This window comes from Alexandromys fortis, unplaced genomic scaffold, assembly GCF_014885135.2.
Source record: "Alexandromys fortis isolate MF-2015 unplaced genomic scaffold, M_Fortis_MF-2015_v1.1 scaffold_58, whole genome shotgun sequence".
Taxonomy (NCBI): Eukaryota; Metazoa; Chordata; class Mammalia; order Rodentia; family Cricetidae; genus Alexandromys; species Alexandromys fortis.
This window is the reverse complement of record NW_026067940.1, coordinates 3,083,873-3,107,918: the sequence shown is the minus strand read 5'-3', so window position 1 is coordinate 3,107,918 and position 24,046 is coordinate 3,083,873. Positions and strand designations below refer to the sequence as shown.

The window sequence follows — 24,046 nt, the reverse complement described above, 5'->3', positions numbered from 1 at the left end:
GGGTAGATGTCTCTTATGGGAGAAAACCCCAGATAAATGTTCATGTTCTGAATCATGAGACGCTTAATGTTATTCCCAGCTCCTGTCCTTGACTTGTCTGTTTATTTATGACACTGGGGAATGAACGCAGGGCCGTGCACATACCACACATGTGCTCTACCACTGAGTTACCTCCGTAGCCCTCCTTTTACTTTGATTTTTATTATTATTACTATTATTATGTGTGCATGCGTGCGTGCATGTGCGTGAGTGCATGTGTGTGTGTGCGTGGTGTTTGGGGCTGGGGAGTAGGTAGTAAGTAGAGGCTAGGGGACAACTTTTGGGAGTTGGTTCTTTCCTTCTACTGTGGGTTTTGGGCATCAGACTCAGGCAGCAAGCCTCTTTGCCCGCTGAGCCATCTCACTGGCCCTGTGTTTTGTTTTGAGGCAAGGCCACATGAAGTTACTCAGGCTGGCCTCTCAATAACTCTGCAGCTCAGGCGGGTCTTGAGCTTGTGTTGTCTTCCTGGAGAGCTGAAGTCTAACAGCACAGTGTCAAGCCCCAGGGCTTTAAAGGAAGCCCATGAGGGCCTGGCCCTCAACATATAGAATGGAAGATATGCCAAGCCATACCTACAGATGACATGAGATGGGTATTTGTTAGGTCGGAGGGGCTGCTTAGCAAAAGTGACTGCCCCCAGTGAACACAATAGGCCCTTCCTCTGAGGCTACTGGAGATGACGGGAAGCAGAAAGGTCCAAACGGGCATACCTACACAGCATGGAAGGTCCTTCTGAAACCTGAGTGTGGCTTATTTCCCAACGCAGCCGGCACTTGGTGAGAATAAAGTAATTCGACCTTCAATGCCAGTCCAAGTCCCTTTGGTCTTAGAAATGCAGTGAACAAATTATAAAATAACAATGATAATAACAATAAAAACTAGTCCTCTAATCCTAGCACTTGAGAAGCAAGGGAGGGGAATCTCTGTGAATTCAAGGCTATCCTGGTCTATACAGTGAATTCCAGGCCAGTGACACAGTGAGACTCAGCCTCAAACAAAACAAAACAAATTTACAGAACAACAACAAATAATGATAATAATATCCTCTAGAAGAGAGCAGAATTTCCCTTGAGGCGCTAATCCCCCACCGCAGTCCCCACTTTCTTCTCTGTTACTGAGAACATAGTTTTTGTTTCAGATTCTTCATGTAGTTAGTCCCAAGGAAAACATCATGCTTCTTGCTTGGCGCTGTCTGCACCGCTAGGGAAAAACGGACCTTCCTTTTAAAGTTTAAACTTGCTCTGCTTCCTGCCACACACCGGGCCCAGAAGCAGCAGCCCGCCGCCAGCCTTGGGTTTCCGGGCAGGCGCACTGTGAGTTGGAGCAGTTGGGCCGGGTACAACCTCAGAGGCAGCTTCTGGTGGCCTGAACCTGTGTCTGTCGTATTACTGTAGGTTAGGAGCCCAGGAAAAGGTACTCTTAAGAGCTGATGCTTTTGGGGCTGGTAGAATGATCTCTTGTACTTAGCAGAGTGAGGGGACAAGACCCCGGAGCTGGAGGAGGGCAGCGAAGCAAAAGACCTCAGGTCTTACAGGATCTCATCCCCCCCCTCCACCCCGCCCCCCCGACCACCACCACACCCGGGTGGCACATTCTCCTTTTATAGATGAACCTGAAATCAGCTGTCTGGGGGAAGTCAGTCACTGGATGAAGTAGGACCACACTGCTTGTCTTACTCTGGTGTGCCATCAGGACAGGAAAATTTAAGGACCCTGGCTCTCTTCCTTAGGGGGTCCCAAGTTTATCCCTGGTCTGAACTCTCAGGTTACATCTCTGCTTTCCCACGTGACAAGCAGGTCAGGAACCTGTAAACCCCGGCCCCCCGCCCCCAAGTAAAACCTTTTCCCCAGAGACCGCCACAGCTAGGGCTCCGGCCACGCCCGGGCTTCAGGCTTTCGTGGGGGAGGGGACAGCTTCCCGGGGCTTTGCGCTGTGACATCAGCCCCGTTGTAGTGCAGTGTGCAAAACTTACGTCTGGTTGGCGTGGGGCGGGAAACGCCTTCCAGAGGGGGGAAACAAAACGGGCGCGCGGTCGGTAGCCAGCCACGGCTTCCCGGAGTGCTGTCACGCGTGTGCCTCCCAGCAACCGCCAGGTGAGTGCGCACCCGCATCGCTTGCCTCGGGTCCCCACTGTTACCCGAGTGCCTGGGATGCACCCTGCACCTACAGGTCTTTCGCGTCCCGCCGCAGCCCTGTCGCTTGCAAGAAAAGTTTGTAGAAAAAGTGACACAGGAGGGAGGTGGTAAGATGTGGACGTAGTTAGCCCGGCAGTGCTTCCCTTTCCTGAAAACGCTGGATCTCTTCCCCATTCCGGGACTTCCAGAGCAGCTGGTTTTCGCGTGCCCTAGACCTCCCCCGCCGCCCCCACCGCCTGCAGGTCCCGCAGAACAATCGGCGATTCTGTGGGCCACTAACTCTCATTGTAAGGCTGAGGGATGAGGACATCCGTGCCACCCCTTCCCTCACTCTTTTCCTGGGAGAAAGTGCCCGTGAGTGGGAGGGAGCAGCATCTGGCTTGGTGGCCATAGAGCACAGGTATAGATTTTCTCATTCCTGAAAGAACCAGATGGAAGCAGACACCTTGCACCTCCCTGCCCAAGTTTTGGTGCTGGGTGAGGACTGGGTGCTGAGATCTCAAAGAGCCAACAGTGACTGTTTCTTGAAAGCTGGGGACCAGAAAGGGCTCCAGAGAGTGAGCAACATTTAAGTGAGTTGGCAGTGCCACCCAACAAGCTGTTAGCAGGCAGGTGTTTCATCCAAGCGGCACAGGCCTGGGTAAATTCTGCACGTTTCTGGTGCTGTACCGCTGTGATCCATCAGAGCAGAGGTCTAGACTGTGAGCAATTACGTGAAGTCAGAGCCATCCCACCCACTTCCTGCTTCTTGGGTGAATGAATGGACAGCCCCTCCCCACACTGAGAGGGCACTGCACTCGGTTACCATCATAGTACGTGCAGGGTGTCCACTTGCCTTTGGTGAACACTTAGCATGAGAAGCACTCTAGAATCTCGGTGACAGGGTATCCGAAAGGCAAACTAACCGAGTTTTGACTTGGATTTGACAGTACACAGATGAACTTGGACAAGTGACAGCTCGGTTTCCTTCTGGGCCAGTATTTGGAGAATATCACACACACACACACACACACACACACACACACACACGCACACTGTCTGTAACACCCTGCAGAAGCTCTGTTGAGATAGGTTGGGGATTTCTTCAGGACTGGGTGCTAAAGCTTCCTCCATGCTTCTGCTTCTCTCCCCGGCTCTCTACTTAGGAGCCCAGGCTACTTTGTTGGGGAGAGGCTGGCCTAGCCCGCGTTTACCTTCCCTTGGAGGATCCAGCTGGCACTACACAGAAACCCTTTGCCTTGTCAAGGATATCCGGGGCGGGACAGACAGACAGGGAAGGAAGTTTATCCTGCAGAGGGTGTGGTGCTGGCCTGAGGTGGTGGAGGGGAGTACTGTCCCCGAGGCTGAGGGCTTAGGGAGGGTCTCCATCTCTGTGACTACCCTGCTAAGAAAACGTGGTCTGTCCTAGTGTCAGCCATCTTGGCCCAGGTGTTCTAGAGTCAGTCAGTTCTTACTGGGTCTGAGTTACAGGCTGGGAGGGCAGTGTTTGCACTTGACTGATGGTAAGTCAACATTGGGTGATTGAAGGTGTCTGTAATCCTAGCACTTGGGAGATGATGGCAGGGGGATCACAAGTTAGGGGCCAGCCTGGGCTACTTATTGGAGCTCTATCTCAAAAAACAAAATAATCAGTCAACTGTCAACCGATAAGTGACTGAATGGAAATGGAATATGTGTAGTTGTGGATCTATCACCAACTGGCTCTCCCTGACAGGAGTGGTCACAAGTTTTTATTCCCTGCGGGTCTCCTGGTGGAGAAAGGAATTTAGTTGCGAATTAGTTGGGCTCCTGAGGTTTAGTTCTGCAAGCAGAGCTCACTTGACAAAGGTGACTTGTTAGAAGCCTGAAGGAGGCTTGCATTAAGCACCAAGAGATGCTAGTGGCGGAGTCCCCCTTCCCTTTTCAGCTCTTTGGCATCATGCAGGCACATTGGCAAATGCTCGGAGGCACCAAACTGGTTGTCTTTCCTCAAGAGTACAGCACGCAAGTGCCTGTGCCTGCTGTTTGCCTGCTGGCCGGAGCTAGATCCCTCACCTGGGCCGTCTCGGATATTGTTCATCGGGAAGGAGCTGATGCTGGCTATGTCTGCAGAGGGGAAGGTTCAGCAGTGATAGAGACTATCCCAAGACTGCAGCTGGTCTCCCAAGGAGCTGCTGCTCAAACACAGCTCCAGCAGCTGCTGCTTTTCTTTGCTCCCTCACGGTTCCTCATTCCAGGTCACCTAAGGAAATGGGGGTCATTGGTTGTATAAGATGCTCTGCGGTGACAACTACTTAAAAGCAGACAGGGCTTCAGTGACTGCGGCATGGAAGGGGACTGGGACGTGGTTAGAATGGCTGACCTCTAGGTTTTCACTCTGCTGGGTGGCTGAGGGCACAGGGAGCCCCGCCAGTCACTTCCCAGGTGTACTTTCATCCCACCTACTATCGATCTGTGTATTGGAGTCATGTTTTCAGGAAAGAAAAAAAAAAAGAGGCAGCCAGAGTGGGGAGCCCCCCTCCCCACCAAGAGCTGCTGCCTGAGGAATGAGAGGTAGCAGCTTGAGTCCCAACAGGAGCCTTGCCTGCTGTTTCCCCTCGTCAGAATTTTATATGGTAATGACGTGGCTTGGACTACGCAGCTCCCCAGGAATTTGCCTGACGTCAGTGTAGAGTAATTCCCATGTATGGTAAAGCGTGTAAATACGAGGCAGCCAGTGTCTCCAGACTCTGGTATTTCCAGTGCTTCCCAAAGTCAAGCTGGCTGAGTCTGAGGAAGAAATAGAAGGCTCACGGCTGGAATGCAGCCCAGCAGACAAGGAGGTTCCCACCCCAGGGGGTCTGGGTTTTCTGCAGACAGGGAGGCGTGGGCTAGATCTTCCTGAGAGAGGTCAGCTGCCAGCAATATGTTTGTAAGGCCTACGTGATCATGTGTTTTCCTCTTTTAAAAATTAATCAAAAGCATTCAGACCTCTCTGTTCAACACACTAACTGTCTCTGCTCTCGACATCACTCCAGACAAAAGTAAATTCGATTTGATCATATCATAATTATAAGGTTTCCTGTACTCATTATGAAATACTTAAGGAAGTCTGCGGCTGGATGGAGCTCAGCAGTAGAGTATGCACCTCGTCATGGGTCCCTGTTTCCATCTGCACATATGGCAGTCAGATTTCTCAACTCCAAGGGTAGAGAGCAGGGTGGGGGTACACAGAGTGGGGGGAGCTTGAACACTCAGTTACAGTCACGTCCTGGGGGACCTGGGTAATGGCAGCTCAGTGAGGGTTGACCGACTTCTCAGAGGTGAACTCTATGCAAAGGTCTAATGAAATGACTTTTGGGGGACCCATAAAGCTGAGACTGAGCTCATTTTTGGGGTGTCCCCTTTCTACCAGGGACCTTTGTCTTCAGGGTAGGTCTGCTCCTTGGGTGCCCAGGTGTCACCTCTAAGATGCAGGCTCTGTGGGTTCTGAACTTGCCCCGCCTTCCCTCTGGTTCTGTCCCTGGCTGTTCTCTGAGCTTGGGGACATGAAGAGACAGCTGCGGGCTGGAAAGAATGACAGTACTCTTGTCCACCTGGCAGGTTCCAAAGAGCTCAAAGAACTTCTAGCAGCTCATTTTGACCCAGAAAAAATAAACACCTAACAGGTCTCTACCCGACTAAGAAGGTGGGGACATGTGCCTTGAGCCTGTCACAATCACTCTTTTGCTGGAGGGAACAAGGGATTAAGGAGTCAGAGAGATGGGGTTTTTCCATTGGAGAAAGACGTGAGGTGACTTGTCAAGTGTTTGATGAGGGAGGCCCTCATCTGGGCATAGGTGGCTGGCAGGCTTAGAGCCCAGGTGATACTTCTGACCTGAAATATGACCAGCTGAATCTCTCACCTCTGTTGATGTACCCCATGCTCACCCCTTCCTCTACTGCTATAAGGGTCACCATCTTGCAGCCTTTCAAGACTGAATCTCTGTATAGCTGGGAATGGGACAATGAGTCAGAGCAGTAGACGTGAGTTAACTGTGTCTAAAAAGGACAGTCATTGCCTTCCAGCCTCTAGTTAGCTCTGAGGATCTTGAGATTTCAAGTAAGTAGCTGATGGGGAATGATCCGCCACTCAACAGAAAATTTAGATTTTATTCTCTGTTGAGATTGTCAAGATAGTTAAGTAGGTCAAACAGAACAGAGACTACAATCCCAAAGGAAATGAGACTCTCTGAATGAACCCACTGTGGATAATGCGATTGTAGAAGACAGTAGTGAGTTGTTTTCAGATAGTCTTGTGAAGCCCTAAGATGTCCTAGAACATGGTAGCAAGACCAGGCTGGTCTGGATCTCAGCAGTAATCCTCCCGCCTCTACTTCCCAAGTGCTTCCCATGTGCTACTTTGCCCAGCAGCAATGATTGGTTCGCCCAGAGCCACATGCCAGAAAGTCTGATGTAAGACACAGGTCCCTGCCTTCCCTGCTGGGAATCGCAGGCCTCCGATGGAACTGGGGGAACTAAACTCTATGGAAAGAGCTGGTCCCAGACTCATTAGCTGGGCCTACAGACAGCTCAGGGGTTCCTGATTTTTATTTGACCTGTTGCTTCTCAAGTCTTGCTTCTTCCAGATGTGGATCAGCAGGGAAGGAAGGAAGGGAGGGAGGGAGGGAGGGAGGGAGGGAGGGAGGGAGGGAGGGAGGGAAGGGAAGGGAAATCGGTCATCTGGCTCCACATCTGGCCTAAGCTGTAGGTGGCAACCAGAGGCATGCCTTCTGTAATACGCTATTCCTTTTGCACATTCTTATCCAATCATCATAATATGGGGAGTGCTCCATTTTGGGGCTAAACAAATGAAGTTGAGAGCAAAAATTGCCCACTAGGCCAGGAAGAGGTACCCTGCGCTATTTAACTCCAGCTCCAGTTTCCTACGCGCTAGGGACAGCTTCCCACAGGTCTTCGGTCCCCCAGAACTGGAAAGGCGATTGAGAATGAACCTCACATCCCTCTAAGCCCTCAGCAGACTAAGAAACAGCCTTCCTTTTAAGGCAATCTAGCTTCCCCACACAGGCGGAATTTGGCTGTTGAGAAGAAGAGGCTGGGCAGAAAGGAGGAGGTGGGTGAGGGGCCTACATCACCTCCCACTGGAAGGAGGTGGCCACAGATCACTCCAGCTGGGACTCTTCACACTCAGGGTCCCCTGAAGGGTCCCCATCTGGGCAGAGAGTGTAGAGCATGCTTCCTGACTAGGCATTGTTTCGCCTTTCCTTCTTGAAGCCTGGGGTTCCAGCCAGGTTCCCAGTCAAGGAATGACCCAGCCAAGGGACACCCTGAGCCAACCTCGTGCACTGACAGGTCCTTGGCTTTCGGGCTTTCGCCCCTTTCCCCGCCCATGGTCCTGATTCCCTGGAGCCCTGCTGGATACAGCCCCTGACTCAGAGCCAGGGAGAACAAGGGGACGTCTGTATGGAGCTGTGGGTCTTCCCCAGAGGGAGAAGGGCTTTATGTCTGAACAAAACACTGCCTGGAACGGCTTCCCACCACGTGGCTAAGAGACTGTGCCTCCCTTAGGGGTGTCCCTAGGGACATGAGCATGTCTGTCCTCTACGGCTTTAGGGGGTTACACAGGAAGGAGACCCTATCATGATGAACTGCATGTCTACCCCAATATGCAGCCACCCTTAAACATGTTCTCCTCACAGCCTGATGACTGGGGTCCCAGAGGACAGAAATGCTTGGGCCTCTGTTAGAATCCAGATCCCCCTCCTACAGCTGTGGTGATAGAAGCAGGTTGCCCAACTGCTCTGAACCTGGTTTTCCTTATCCGAAAACTGGGCCCCTAGTCTATTCCTCAGAGGAGAGCTGCCTGAATAGAACTTGTGGTCCCAGAGCCAGGAAGGAGGGGAGATGACTGACAATTAGACAGTGACTTATGTGCTCTTCTTGCTGTATTGCCCTGCCCTTGCATGGGTTCGTAGCCCAGTCCTGGTTCAGCAAGTGCAGTTAAGCCCTGGAGTCCTCAGGACAGAAAGGGGTTGAAGGGGTGATGAGATGTTGGGATGGGGAGTGCCCGGGGAAGGTCGAGAATCTGCCTGCAGGATGTGTGAGCCCATGCAGCTGAGGTCAGCCCAGGACCCTGATGAAGGAAAGTGGGTGTGTGCAACAGGAAATAGTCTCCCCAGATCATCTCTGGGGACACAGTGCACCCAGCCTCCCCCATTCCCCTCAGCCTCTCCTCAGTCCTCTGGGACAGCACTCCCAGCCTCTGCCCCCAGCCTCTCCTTCATTCCAGCTCTTCACAAAGGCATGGTCTGAGGTTTTCTTCATGTTAGGTTGAACTGGGGACTCAGAGGATTGAACAAGGGCGAAACTCACAGCTTCGGTCTATGAGGCCAGAGGAACCAGCTCCGGCCAAGCTGAGATCTGCAAGGCCATGGGCAGTGTTCTGATGTCTGGTGTCAGGGGCATCATTGGTTTCTGTTGTCAGGGGCTGTTCTGTAAGGAAGCTGGAAGCTGCTGGGTGGGGATGGGGTAGAAAATGTCAGGACCTCTCTGAATACCAGTGATGTGACTGTCAAGTGGCTTAAACAATGGAGAGAGTTGGTTGTTTGTGTAACTAGCACTCAGAAGCACCCTGAGCTATAGATTTGGCTTAAACTGGTTGTTTAAAGACGGTGTTCGAGACTTAGTTCTTTGGACTCACTTGCCCCTTGCTCCTGTCTCTTAGGGTGGTGGTGAAGGGTACTTACTCCCAAGAAGCTCTCTCAGAAGACAGGATCACTTTCTCTTCCAGAGCCCCCAGGAATTCTTCCTCTCTCTGGTCTCACGCATAACTAAACAATAACTTTGGCTGACTGGGTTTGGCTCAGGTCGCATGTCATGGCTGAACATGGACCTAGTGACTGCAACAGACATATTCTTCCAGGGTGGTCATGGGTGCAAGGCAGCCAGGCAGGTGGAGGAGCCGGGTGAGGTGCCAGGGGACCCTAAAGGGCACGGTATACAGCACTGTGGTTAGTGAGTTAGCCATGGGGAGCAGATGGAACACAACTTGGGAAAAGTGAGGAGCCCCACCTTTGCTCATTTTCAAACATGGAGCATGGTGGTGTCACCACCACCAAAACGCAGAAGTCAGGAAAAACAGTCGATAGGAGGCTGTGAGTTCAGATGGTTCGTTTGCAGATGGAGGCACCCTTGTGTGGGCCTACAGAGGCTCATTCGAAATTAGCTGAGGCTAGACCAGGAAGAAAGGCAGGGCCACAGATATGTGGGAGTCTCTGTAAGGAAGGGACAATAGATAGGGAAGAATATAGGAGACTGGGACTAGATGGAACCCCAACTTTCAGGAGGAGGGGGTAAAAAATGTATCTCTCTCTTCTGCCCCAACAAAACTTTGCTCCTTTTGATGTGGTGGTGTTTGGTCTCCCTAACCAGAGAGTCGGCATCACCAACACCATTCCTACTTCGGTGGGTGTCTCAGCCTGTGCGCATTTACCGGGTCCCACTTCTAGGTCCCAGGTGCTTCAGAGGACCTGGACTCATCTGAAGCCTTAAGTTCACTCATTCCTCAACTGCTCACTGGACACCACGTGTGTGCCTGTGTGTCAGTTACACAGGTTGTGTGGACACCACGTGTGTGCCTGTGTGTCAATTTTGCAGGGTGTGGGAACACCATGTGTGTGCCTGTGTGTCAGTTACACAGGATGTGTGGACACCACGTGTGTGCCTGTGTGTCAGTTACACAGGTTGTGGGGACACCATATGTGTGCCGTGTGTCAGTTATGCAGGGTGTGGGGACTCCATGTGTGTGCCTGTGTGTCAGTTGTGCAGGGTGTGGGGACTCCATGACACAGATTTGGGGGTACATTTTCATTAGTCTTCTCCGGCTCTTGAACATCAAACTCCTGCGTCTCCCATCCTTTTCCTTCCCTAGCACCCTGTGTCCATGCACAAAGCTCTCAGCTTCCCTCATCCTCATGTATGTCCCCCCCATGGCAGCCTTGAAGAGCCTGTATTCCTTCCAGAGCCCTCTGTCAAAGGAGCTACCGGTGTCGTCTGCTCCTCCTATGGCTTATTTGTCGGGTGACAGGAAGGAAGCAGATCGTCAGCTGAAGGACGTCGATGTCCTCCTTATCCCTGCCGCATGTACCCCTGTGTCCTGGCAAGTTCTATCAGCCGTTCCACAGTCCCGGGCGAGGACTCACTGTGTGCTGGGCCCTTGGCAACCCGCGCTCCTCTAGTCCCCAGAAATGGTCTATGAAAGAACTTTTATTTTCAGCCCCATTTTCAAGATGCAGAAACCAAGGTCTGTGAAGTCCAAGCCCCCTGTCCAGGACCACACAGTGAGTGAGTGGCAGGATCAAAACTGGACTGAATAGTCTGGTATATGGACCACAGCTCAGAACCAACACCTGAACATCTCCACGTTGGCCCAGCCTGTCTGGAATCACCATCGGAGTCCTAGGCTGGGCCAATGCCTTTCCTAATTCCAGTGCTCTTCAGGCATAGGCGTTGCTGCCAATCTGACGTCATAGCGCTAGGGGACAGTGCCCCGTGTGCCAGTCTCTTGTGTTTTAAACCCTTTTGTTTATTTTAGTTTTCTCTTGTTGAGACACAGTCTCGTGTAGCCCAGACTAGCTTCAAACCCACCTTCTATCTGAAGCTGGCTTTGCATTTATGATCTTCCGGCCTCCATCTCTATCTAGAGTGCTGGGGCTAACGGCTCTTCTGCCACATCTAGCTTGGTTTTTTGTTTTTTGTTTGTTTGTTTGTTTTTTCATTATGTGGCTCAGGCTGGCCTCGAATTCGTCTCAGCCTTTTACATGTTGGCATCTCAGGCATGGATCACCATGCCCAACTCAACCCTTTGCCCATCATCTATGTTACATACAAGAGAATGCATAATGCCTGTGTGTGTGGATCAAATGGTAACTATTCCAAAGGAGGCTTCCTGGGTCAGGAGGAAGAGCACTGCCCAGTGCTTTTGCACTCCCCGGGACCTCACCCTGTCCCTTCCACTGCTAGAACTGATGACTCTGGGACAGTGGATTGTGATGTCCCTTCTCTCGCCTATCTGGGGTACTTTCCTTCCCATATGCTCTTCCCTTGATAATATGAGTTTTCCCTACTCGTGAACTGTGCACTGCTTTAAGATTTACAAACCCCGCTTGATCTGCCCCTCGGGTGTCATTCTTTGTAATGAGCCCTGGTGACACCTGCCACCGGCTAGCTGGCTTGCACTGCTCCGGCATGTTCTTTGTGAACCTCGTCTCTTGTGATCTTGTTGTATAGGGTGCCAAGCATAGGGCCGACACACAGCAGCTCCCCGGGAAATAGGATGAGGTAGGAAGAGCGGACCCTCCTACACACATACATTTGCCAGTAGTGACTGGAGCTGGTCTTAAGAACAAACCAGAAGTAAGCCCCCAGGACTGACCATCCCCTAGGAAGCCTCCCTGCCCGGGGAGTCTGCTTCCTCTCCATGCCTCATTCTTATTTTTGTGTTCTTTTCCAGAATGCCAAACTGGGGAGGTGGCAAGCGATGTGGGGTGTGCCAGAAGACGGTGTACTTTGCCGAGGAGGTCCAGTGTGAGGGCAACAGCTTCCATAAATCCTGCTTCCTATGCAGTGAGTACCACCAAGGCCTGCTGTTGCCACCAGGGACCTGGAGAGGCTTGTCCCGTCCCCCTGTCCCCCTGTCCCCCTCACTGCAAGCTGGGCCTGTCGACACCCCAGGGAACTGGTCCCTAGGGATGTAAACAGCTTGACATTTGGCTGAAGCGCAGCTGGGGAGGGGAACACTTAAGGGCCTCTTTGTTCCCTTCCAGAAGCTGTTTTCCAAGGGGTGAACCGGCCAGTGCTGGTGGGGGTGGCAGGGGTGTGTGGGGGTGGGGTGGGGCAGGGCTGAGAGCCAGGCTGGAAGGGCTCACTCAAGGAAACTTTCCACTCTCTTTGTTCCTGCCACTGTCCTAAGCATTGCTGAGAAAGACCGTGTCACCCCAAAGTCGCACTAATCTTCAGGTCACCCCTTGTTAGGTAAGAGAGGCCACAACCCTAAGGTCAAAGAGAGGAGGACGTTAACCCTCTCCCTTGCCTTTTCTCAGCAGAGTGTGTCCCCTGGTTTCCACTCCCGCTCCTCCTGTACCTGGGTCCGGTGATGTGTACTCAAAGTGGCGACTTGGAGAAACCCTCCTCGATTCCTAAATGATTTGCTCTTTGTGGTCAGAGCAGAAGTGTGCAGTAAAGAGAGAACCAACCCTAGCAGCTGTTTCCTGGGAGACAGGCCCCGGGTGGCAGACAGTACCCGTGTCTTAGTTATCTGATTAGGGCAGGGATTGCAATTTCCTTTCTGTTGTTTGTGAGATGATAGACAGGTCCAATGCTGCACAGGGTTAACTGTGAGAACCGAAAGGAAAGAGTTGGCAAAACAAAGAAAGCACTTCAAGAAGTGTGTGTGTTCAGTAAACACACAAACTCCCACACGGTCATTGATAAGAGCTCCATAGGAAGAAGGTGGAGTAATCAGGAGAGCTCACGGGAGTTGGCGTCCCAGCCCTCCTGAGAGCTACAGGAAATGAAGGCCACTACCTCCCGCTCCATGAGATCAGTCAGAGGTTCTGCACCCCTTTGCTCCCCCCCCCCCAACCCGTGGCTTGATCTGGAGTGGGATCCAGTTGGCTCATGTGTTACAAGTTTACCTGATGCCAGCCTGAGGCCACCCAGCACAGGGCGGCAGGGTCCTCACACTGCCCAGCAGTCCCGGAGTGCCAGTTCCTGGGCTCACGTGATAAACGAGGAGATGACAAGCTTTTGTGGAGCTCTGCTGGCTTCCAGCCTGCCGAGGAGGCTGTTGACAGCCGCAGCTGGTCCACAGCAGCTCATCATGTAAGGGCTTTTTAAGGGTTTTTTTTTTCCTTCCAGAGGGACTGAGAGACAGCTTGGTGCCAGTTGGGAAGGGGGTCTGGACGTCAGAGTCTGCAAGGCCCCTCTCTGCTCTCCAGTGTTGCTTGATCACTGACTGAAAGGGACCAGCTATAGCTGTGTCCAGAACTCTGGCTCAAGTCCTGATGTGGAGGACTAATTTCTGGTCAGGCGTGGATGGAGGTCAGGAATTCAGGGGGTGGTCCAGGAAGGAAGGAGCAGGGCCTGGGCCAGGGTGTGTCTGAGGGGGTGTCGGGGATTAGAAGCAATGGCAGGAAATGAGGCTAGGGAGGCCGTACTCTGCAGCTGTCACTCTAGACCCTAGAGTGGTGTGTCACTGGCGTCTTGGGTCTGTGCAGTTCCCAGGTGTCAGCTCCAGCTGACTAGGAACCCTGTGCTGTCTAGGCATGCTGGGGTGTTATCCCCACCGTCTTACTCCTAGTACCCCTGAACAGCACGGCCTATGTTAGGATCTCACTAGAGATTTGGTCAGGAACGGGAGGAGCATAGTTCCCCTTCCAGTCAAATGGTTGACTGAAATTCATAGTATTCATGGTGACCCATAGAATCAAAGGGCTTTTCCTCCTCAGGGGGTCTATTAATTCCAGTCCTTGGCTGTGCATCAACTCAGTTTGTCACTGTATACACGCTTCTGGAGGTCTAGGATCGGTATGAAGAAGCCGGGGTGACACAAGAGGAAAGATAAGAGAGACCACATCTTCCTGGGTTTGGCCTGAGGTAGAGGCCTGCAGTAAGCCTTCCCTCTTTTCCACTCTGCCCCCTCAATGCAGTAGAGAAGCCTCTTCCCACTAGACGTCAAGTGAGTGATAGACACAGCTTGAGTTCAAGTCTGGTGAGAGCCTCCCCTGAGGTGGTATGCCCAACCATGAGTGGTAACCAGCTCTTCTGGGGTGAGCTGGGCTGAGCAGCCATTCTGTGGACAAGAAAGTCCTGTTTGTCTTAGCTCTGCGCTGGTGGACACTGGAACAGAAGCCTGCTGGTGGGCCCTAAGCTGTTCCCCAGAGTCTGGGCACGAGGGAAACTTGGAGAAGCCTCAGACACTCTCTGACCCCCAGGCTGAGTCAGTTTTCACTTTCTGCCTCTCTAGAGGAGCCCTAGCCTGGTGGCAAGCCAGGACTGGAAATCAGAGCTGGGATCTGACTTGGCCTTGCTTCTGGAAGACTCTGTGACCCTGAGTGGGTTTATTGTATGTTTTCGTTTTCCTTCCAGAGGCAGAGCCGTGCTCCATCTTTGGGTGTGGTGGGTGGGTGCCTCTTTTCCATATTCCCAAAGAGCATCACACGGCCCCATGGAGCCAGGTAGCATCGGGGAAACAGTTTCTGAACGAATACACTGACTGATCTAGGGTTTTTGTTTTGTTTTCTGTTTTGCTTAACCTGATTTAGCAGACATTTATTTAGGCCTTCCTTGAATGAAGGATATATTCAAAATTTCCCTGGACCAAGCTTTTGTGAGAGACCCCACAAGTGAGCTGAGTCCCCTACTGTTATCCCTGGGTGGAGCTGGAGGCTATGATGGAGTTACAGTGGGCAGGACTGTACCGCTGAGAAAACCAAAGAAGAAAGGAGCAGGCGGTCTTGACAGAGTGCCAGGGAGCCACCTACAGGGTGTGTGGTCTTGTAGGTCCTGGGGTCTCCAGAGTCAAGTTCCTCATCCTTTGCTGGAGTGTAGCCACAAAAGGCCTTCTCTTCTGGGCTCTTATCTCTGTTTTCTTCCTTCCCTCCCAAGTTTGGAATTCCCAGTTCAAAGTAGGTCTAAGGGAAGCAGTTCCCTGCAAGGCTGGTTCCTGACTTCCCGCCCTAGAAGGGAATGTTGGAGCCTTGGCCTGTTGATCTCTGCCTTAGTGTTCTTCCCAGAGCCAAGCCCCAGGGGAGGAGGTGGGAGGCTCCATATTTGGGTGCCTGAGAGTGCTGGAATGAGGTAGGGATCTCAAGTGCTGGACAGGAGGGTCCTTATTTAGACTGGAGTCCCCAACCTGGGGCTCAGAGAGAACTGGAGGAGTGTTGGACCTTTAAAGGCAGGAGAATGGCAAGTCGTAACGAATGGTCACTTCCGTGGTGTTGGCAGACTTCTGGCTTCACAGGAGGTGTTTTAGGTATTTAGGATGCAGTCCAGTTGGGCAGACTCAATTCGAGGTGGGAAGATGGAGCATGTGCTCCCTTGCCCCTGGTATGTCCTGTGTGCAAGGCTAGAAAGAGTGGCTGACATTTATTAAGAACCCTGGTGCACAGGGTGCTGAGCTAGTATGTCATAGCTAAGATCTCCCTTGATTGTCCTAACTTCCTTTTAGGGCAGACGTGTTTATCCACACTCATAAATGAGGACGCTGAGCCTGGAAAGGCAAAACAGTTTGTCCCAGCCACCCAGATGGAATGGGGAGCTGGGATCTGAGTCCAGACTCTCCCCTTGAATGCTGGGTATCTGGCACAGCTCATCGTGAGAGCAACAGAAGCCTGTAGGAGGCTTGAAGTTTCTCTAGCGCACTGCATCCTGCCTCTCCTATCCTGTGACCCAGGCCATTCTTCCACTGGGTGCAGCCCCTCTTCTCAGTGCCTTCTAAGACTGAAAACTACAGATCGAGTTCTGGGCATCATGACTTGGATCTCATCTCACAACCCACCATGCTGGGTGTCTGATCCTTGTTCCATTTCTCTTCGGGGTGCATCGCTTCACCTGCATACCTTGCTCCTGTTGTCGTGACACACCCAGATGTGTCTTTTTCATGCCCCTGCCGGAGGCAGGAAAACCCTGCTCTCCTCCATGCCCTTCTGATTGGGACTCCCGATCTCTGTATTAGGCAGCATGTGAAACTGCGGCCTACAGTCTGCCTAGGCTGTGGCTTCTGAACCTGGGGTGCAGTGAGACTTGGATAGGTACTAGGGTATAGAGGTCTGAGAGAAGCACCCCTAGATTCTTGGAAGTCAGGCCCTGACCACCTAGAGTCGCATATTCCTGGAAGCCAGCCCCTTTCTCACCCCGCTGGTCTCCTTTTCTGCATAAGGCTCCCGGGAGGCCCCTGAGAGTTACATCTCACCATTCCCCTGTCTCCTCCCCAGTGGTCTGCAAGAAGAATCTGGACAGCACCACTGTGGCCGTGCACGGAGAAGAGATCTACTGCAAGTCTTGTTATGGCAAGAAGTATGGGCCAAAAGGCTATGGCTTCGGGCAGGGCGCAGGAACCCTGAGTATGGACAAGGGGGAGTCTCTGGGCATCAAGCATGAGGAGTGAGTACAGGATCTCTCTACCTTTTCTTGAGTTCTCACCCTGCTCCTGAAATGGACACCAATCAACCACTTTTGGCTAAGCAGTGAGAAGTCTGGGAAGCCATTGATTTAAAAGAGAGAGCTGTGTGTAGTGGCCCATGTCTGTCCTTCTAGAGAGGAGGCTGAACCTGGAAGATCTTGAGTTCAAGGTCAACCTGAGCTACAAATAAAGACTCTCAGAAACAAACAAACAAACCAAAAGCCAGGCAGGGGAGAAATGGCTCAGTGATAAAGCCCTTGGCACATAAACATGAGAACCTGAGTTTAACCTCTAGTACCCATGTAAAAGTTGGGTACTGGCAGTGTGCACTTATAGCCCCAGTGTTGAGGAAGTGGAGACAAGGGGATACCTGGGACTTGCTGGTCAGCTGTTATATCCAAATCATTGAGAGACCTGTCTCAAAAGATAAGTGATGAAAGAGGAGACCTAATGTTGGCCTCTGGCCTTCAAATGTATGAACACACATATGCAAGTTCACCTTACATGGACACACTCATGAACATACATACAAGTACACATACACACATACATGCACACCAAAATCAAACAGAAAAGCTGAACAAATAATAAAATGAAAATAAACGAAAGGAAGTCACACAGCCGCTCTCTTTGTGGGGCAGCTGAGGATCAGCTTGGGACATTCATCCTAGAGCCGGAAGGGGCCCCAAGAGTCATATAGTTCAATTTCTTCATTTTATAATTGAAAGCACAGAGGAGTGTCAGAGCCCCGCCACCCTTCACCCTTGCTAAGGGGAAGTAGTTTCCTTGCCTGGGACTTGCCTCAGGGTGTCACTGGGTCTCCCAACCCTCACCCTCCGCCATCTCTTGCCTCTGAGCTGCTGAGTGGCTGGTAGCCTGGCAATTGTCTTAGGAATGGGGAAGCGGATGGAACGATGAAGAGTTACCAAATCTGAGCCAAGGTCATTGCCCCAATGGGGCTGTCAGAAGACTTCTCCTGGAAAGAATCTAATAATAGACCAGCTGCAGAAATGAGGGGCTGAGGGGGGATTCTTAGCAAACGATGTGTTAAATGATTCTAGGGCCTTTAAGTAGGTGTTGAGGAAAATGTGTTGTTTTGATATTATGCTGAGCTTTGGGATTTCAGAGGCCATGGTGGCTTTAGCTCTGGTGGCCCTGTCCCTGGCAAGAGGCATGAGGGTTTTGCCCCTGCGGTATCATTCATCTCACTACACGTACTTCTGCTTGTAGGGCCCCCGGACATAGGCCCACCACCAACCCCAATGCATCCAAGTTCGCCCAGAAGATTGGTGGCTCTGAGCGCTGTCCCCGATGCAGCCAGGCGGTCTATGCTGCGGAGAAAGTGATTGGTGCCGGCAAGGTAAGATGCTCCCGGGCGGGCGTAAGGAAGGCGAAAGGGAGGTGTGCTTTACAATTGATGACTCCAGCTCTGCTTAGGGCAGCAGCCCAAGCACAGGACTTTGCGTCCTTCCAGAAACTGAGTATCCTTGTCCCTGTGGGTTGCTTGTTCCAGACCCCAGGGGGAGCTCACCTAACCCACGAACTGAACTGTATCATCCTTAGTGGTGCAGATTGCCTCTGGTCAGTTTGTAGGGCATTGCTAGGATGCATACACAGGGTTCCGAGATCTGGTACTCTAGAGTTGAGGGCTAGAGCCTAAGAATATAGATGGGTATTGAAGGGCCTACCCCCTAAGATTACATGACTGGGTTTTCTAAGAGCATGTCTTTTTCAAAGAAGAGCCACAGCTTTAATCAGATTTTAGGAGTTTTGGTTCCAGAAATATTTACAAATCATCTTGGAATATACATTTGATTTCGTGGGATGTCTTCTGCCAGAAACTCACCCTTTAACCCTGAGGACAGAGATTCTCCTGGTAGGGCCTACTAACCTACAGGAAGTTTTTTTCCACACCATTTATAATTGCCATGACTACCGTCCCAATGGTATTCTGACAGTCAGGAGTGCCTAATGAGAATCACCCTAGCCAACCAACTGTCCGAACAGCCCAGCAATCATTTCCTTGACAGCCCAGCAATCATTTCCTTGATGTGCAGGTCTTGGTGGGAAAGAGCAGGAGAGCCCTGGGGGTTTGTGGTCTTAGACTAACAGTCAGCAGATCACAGCACATGGCCCTCAAGCAGTGTGGCCAGAGAAGGCTTTTGTGAGGCCTGGGCTGGATGAGCGATTTAACCATGGTCACACAGCAAACCAATAGATCCATGATGCCCAGAGCCCATGGCCAGCTCTTTTTGGTTTGGGCCATGACTTTGACTGCTCTTTGATTTTGAAGAATGGGGTTCGGGAGTGATGGAATAGGAACTAACACGTGGGAATGGTAGCCCCTTCATTGCTGCTGAGATTATCTCCATCACTCAGACCAAGAAAACGAGAGCCAGAGGAATGAATGACCTGCCCATATCATCTAGCTAGAAAGCGAGCCAGGAGCTCAGCCAGGTTTGCCTGATTCTGAAGCCCTGGCTCTTACTACTGTTGACTTTACTATGGGTCACTTAAACCCTTTGGAAACATTTCCACACTTGCAAAGACAGGAAGGGTTGTTAGTGCCACTAGGGCGATGAACTGCCTGGGTCCTAGGTAACCTGCTTGTATCGTGGTTTTACCATTTACTCCTGTGCACTGGGACCAGTTCAGCCATCCTAAGCAATAGTTACGTGTAATGTGGGCCAAGGAGTGATGGTCCCTGACAAACAAAATGGTTCGAAGATTACATGAGGTTATACACTCTAACGGGCAAAGCTGTGTGTTAAATGTCATGAAAGCAGGAGTCAGTCATGGCCACACATACCTGTAATCCCAGACTGAATCCCCAAAAGGAAGGAAAAAAGAGGAGACATTACTATCACAAGTCAGTTTCCCCCCCTTTGTCCATGGGAATAGGAAATTACTGAAGAAATACCCAGGAGTCCTTATTTCCATGGCATAGGGTAAAGTTAAGATTGTGCTGGGGGAGGGGCAGTGACTTACTGGAGAAATGGCTCAGTAGTTTAGAGCACTGGCTGCTCTTCCAGAGGTCATGAGTTCTATTCCCAGCAACTGTATAGTGGTTCACAGCCATCTATAATGGGATCTGATGCCCTCTTCTGGCCTGCAAGTGTACCTGCAGGTAGAGCACCATATACATAAAATAATAAATATTAAAAAAAAATACAGATTGTAATGAGGAGTAGAATAAGAACATTTTGAGTTCAAAGGAAAACGGAGGAAGAAACCCCCTTAAGAAGCATTAAGGAGCAAAGAGGGCCTTTCAGTGTTGTGTGAATGAGAAGAGATACTGAGCTTATATTGAGGGTGGCTGAAAGGATGTAAACTCCGGGTGACAGCCTGTGTACAGAGGTTTGCACAGAGCACCGAGGAGAATTAAGCTCATTCGTCCACCCGTCTCAGCTCCCCGAGGATCACTGCTGCTGTCTCTTGGGTGAGGTCCAGTGACCAGGAGATCCGCTTGTTTTACCCTCCAGCCTGGGTCTTGGTGGTTACGCTGAGGAAGTCACTGTCCTTCATAGCATTGTTTGCTGTCCCAACTGAATGCTACCCGTCTCCTCTGTGTACACAACACCTCAGCTTGTTCAGCTGCTGCTGATGGGAGCTGGTTGTTGAGTTGTATTGTTGATGCTGTGTTGCTGTGTGTGTGTGTGTGTGTGTGTGTGTGTGTATGTGTACACCACACACAAACTTGAGTCCTTCCTATCTTGGGAAGTTCTTTGCCCCTATGGTGCCTTAAGTCACCTCTTGGAACCACAAAGGGCCTTCTGTGGCCCTTTTCTGTGACAGAGACTCATTCTCCTCTCAAAAAATTATACAAATTTGCCGGGCGGTGGTGGCACACGCCTTTAATCCCAGCACTCGGGAGGCAGAGGCAGGCGGATCTCTGTGAGTTCGAGACCAGCCTGGTCTACAGAGCTAGTTCCAGGACAGGCTCCAAAGCCACAGAGAAACCCTGTCTCGAAAAACAAACAAACAAAAAAAAACAAAAAAAATTATACAAATTTGACTCAGGGCTTCCTCCGTGCCTAGCCCCATGTGAGCACTGGCCCTGGGGAAGTCATTCAACTCTGGCAGCTGGCTAGCAAAGGGAATAAGAACCCACTATGCTCTGAGAGCCGAACCGAGGCACCGAGTTCTAGAACTTCAGAGGCTGCGCTGGTCCAGTGAGAAACACCCATTCTGCGGCTGTGCCCCAGCCATTTCCACATTAGATCCTCACCTCTACTCTGCAAGATAAACAGAGAGGTCTCCCGGGGAGGACATCTGGGCAGCTAATCAAGTCACATGCGGCAGTGCCAAGACAAAGCCAGAGCCTTTCCAGTTTTACAGGCAAAATGGTGTGGAGAAGGCTTGCTTGGAAGCCTGCGGGGGTTGCAGCTACCCGAGTGGGCTGTGACCCCTTCCACGGTTGGTGCAGCTGGAACTACCAAGCAGCGAGTCATTGTAACACTTCTTGGTGGCCTGCTACTAGAGTGTGCTTGGTCCCTGGTCTGTTTCCTCTGTGTCTGGACCACATTCTCCTAGCCACTCCCCTACTCCTGCCTGACTTGTAAAATATCTGCCCACTATGGCAAGCTATTGGACTATGGTGGACTGCCTAAGTCACTTCCATAACGTTAACTGTTTCCTTTCTTTCCTAGTCCTGGCATAAGTCCTGCTTCCGCTGTGCCAAATGTGGCAAAGGCCTTGAGTCGACCACCCTGGCAGACAAGGATGGGGAGATCTACTGCAAAGGTGGGTACTTCCACCTCTCTCTGAAGAGGGGAAGGCTGGAGGAGGCAGGAGACCAAGGGCCTGTGACGTCACTAACTAAACGAACCAGCTCCTTGCCATCCGTTCCAAGAGCCAGAGCATCCCCTTCATGACACAGATGGTGAAACCAGACCAGAGGGAGAATGGGACTTGGCCAGAGTCAGAAGGAACATAGGGCAGGGACAAGGGTCATAGGACAAAGGTCATAGGACATAGTCCTAGGATCCTAATACCTACCTGTCCAGTGTTTTTTACAGCAGACGATTCATTCCATCTTCGCAATGATGGGGAAATGGGTCCTCACTGTTGAGGCTAGGAGTCCAATAGGGATGGGGAGGTGGACATTGGTGGACTGTCCTTCTCGAGACTAGGCACAAGGAGTGGCAGGAGGAGCTGCTATGGGGACAGGAACCCCTTCTTTACCCCTTCTCTTCTTTTCTCTCTGCAGGATGCTATGCTAAAAACTTTGGGCCCAAAGGTTTTGGCTTTGGACAAGGAGCTGGTGCCTTGGTCCACTCAGAGTGAGCCTCCGCTGCCTGTGTACCCTGCCTACTCCTGTGCTTTTTGTCGTCAGTCCCTGCCCAGAAGCCTTGGACACCTCCAAGATTCTCTCTCTCACTCAGCCCTGGCACACAGCACTAATGTTGGACTTGGGTATCTGGCTTCTTTTGGTTTAGGGGTCTGCCTGAGCTCCTACCCCACTAAGGGCTTCCTTCTGCCTGGCATTTGATACCACCACCTTTAGGAGACACCTGTCACCCCTTTAGAGAGAACAGGTTCCTCTTCCTACGCTTCACCCCCACAGACCAAATGTCCACCCTCTCCTGGCCAGGACACCAGAACCCATGTCCTTGGAGCCCAGACCTGGCGGGAGGGGGAGGCAGGGCCAGGATTGGCCTGGGGAAGGCAACAGTTTATTGTATTCCCAGAGAGTCTCATCTAGGAAGGAAGCTGAACTTCTTAGTGCCCTTCAGAATAAACCTGAGGCTTCTCAGTTAGGGGAGTCCCGTTGGGAGGCAGAGATGTGCAGACAAGGTTGTGGACCACAGGAAGGAGCTCTTTCTTTGGGCTCTTGCCTTCGAAAGTGGAATGGGTATTATCCCACTTGGGAATGGAGAAGCACCCAGGTCAGAGGACCCCACAATCTGGAGGTTGCCTGACTCCCTTAGGCATCAAGTTCCCTGTTTGATGGGGAAGGGGAGAGCCTAATGAAATACTTTGAACATGCATTCACATTTATTGTGGAATATAAGAGAATGGTCAGCTTTGGTCCTAACCCTGGGTCTGGTGGCTGGAATGGACAGTTTCTCTCTGTGCCAACATAGCCCAGGGTAGTGCTTTGTTCTCGCTGCTCCTAACAGTTCATCTAATGTGGAGGGAGACGGAGGTAGCGTGCCTTCTTGTAACACCCTTTCCCTCTGCCTCCAGCCCTCACTCCCCTTCACCTCAGACCCAGACCCTGCCTCTTCCATCCCACCCTTCTCTTAGGGACCTTCACTAGCTTCCAGGCCCCAAGGTCAGGTACACAGGGAGGAAGGGGAAGGGCTGGGCCTTGATGCTCCCAAGGGACTGAAGGGACAACACTGTCTGCAGGCATTTGCTGTAGGCATGGGCTGTGCGGAAGCTGATTTCTCATCTGGTCAATAAAGCAGTTTAGAACAGAACTCTGGTGTCCATCTTTTGGCTGTGGGGCCCTGCCACACCTTGGATCCAGGTCAGGAATCAGAGGAGAACAATTACAGCAAGGCCTGGTGGAAATGGATCAGAGAGGATTCACTCAAAGAGCTTTCTAAGGTCTGCTTACTTTGTAGTACCCGTTCTAAGGGAACCGAGCAACCGAGCGCCACTGCCTTGCCCTGATTGCCCTCCACCCCACCTCAGGCCATGGGAATTTTGTGAACTTGGCTTTTGAGAGGCTCAGTTAGGACCCAACAATGTGCTCAGCGCTTCAACTTGGAAAGCCCCTTGTAAAGAGAAACTTGGCCAGAGGAACTTTCTGTGTCAACTCCAGAAATCTCACTTCCTCCGGGAAGAGTTGGGGTGGGAGGAGGTGCACAGCTGGCGGTCTGCTTCCCTGTTAGGGCCCCACATCCAGGAACAAGGAAGACCGGGCTTGGGAAGTAGGCTTGTCTGAAGGGCTGCAGAGGTGCTTATCTTAGGCGCACCTGCCATACCTCACAGCCACCTTCCGTGTCAGTCCATGAAATTGAGCTCACACTAACTTTTTCAAAACAACGAGTAGAATTTAAACAGTAGGTGTTTTTGCTTGTATTAGCCAGACAAGGCAGGCCAGCAATGCTTCTCGTGGGACCTACCCCAATGGAGCAGAGGATAGGGAAGTGCAAAGGAACACAGGTCCAACACCTGGAGGTCAAAGATTGACAGCTCTCAAACAGGGGTCAATACATACGGGAGGTTCTCAGGGAGGTTTGTGCCCAGAGGACAATGGTTCATTCTATAAATACAAATCGGTCCTGCTCCCCGGGGCGGGGCCCACAGGACTACCAGGATGGGCAACTTTGGGGTCCAAAGGTGGAGACCAGCTGCCCTCTGCTGGCTGCACGGGCACGTCTTCTCAGCCCAGCACGTTACCATCAGACGGGGCCTGGTACTCGTTCTTGCTCCTATAGCCACGCAGTGCCTAAGGGGCAACACGAACTCTGAGATAAAGCCCGGGTACCATAGGAAGGCTGTAATGCATAGGCAGCCAGGCCATGAAGCACTGAGGGTCAGTGCAGTTCTCTGGAGCTGCGTGGTCTGCTTGCGTGGGACGTGGGAGCGGCGGGGATCCGTAGGCGCCGAGTTTGCTCTGTGCCGGCTGACACCAGGTGGCGCTGTGAGGTCAAGGCAAAAGGCAGCCACTCCCTTTCCCTTTTTGTTTATTTATTTTTATTTTATTATATTTTTGTTAGCTACTCCCTTTCTGCTGCGGGTGTGGACCCGTTGCTTCTGCGCGGGTATCTAATCTCCA

General features: G+C 51.6%; 1 protein-coding gene across 1 annotated transcript; it reads left to right on the top strand.

The window, feature by feature from the left end:
• The first annotated feature begins 1,975 nt into the window (after positions 1–1,975).
• Csrp1 (cysteine and glycine rich protein 1) lies at positions 1,976–22,739 on the top strand. The gene is made up of 6 exons (XM_050147725.1): positions 1,976–2,132; positions 11,644–11,756; positions 16,127–16,295; positions 17,545–17,674; positions 20,964–21,057; positions 21,524–22,739. The coding sequence occupies exons 2-6, from the start codon at positions 11,645–11,647 to the stop codon at positions 21,598–21,600; spliced, it is 582 nt and encodes a 193-aa protein (XP_050003682.1). The 5' UTR covers positions 1,976–2,132; position 11,644; the 3' UTR covers positions 21,601–22,739.
• Positions 22,740–24,046: the final 1,307 nt, after the last annotated feature.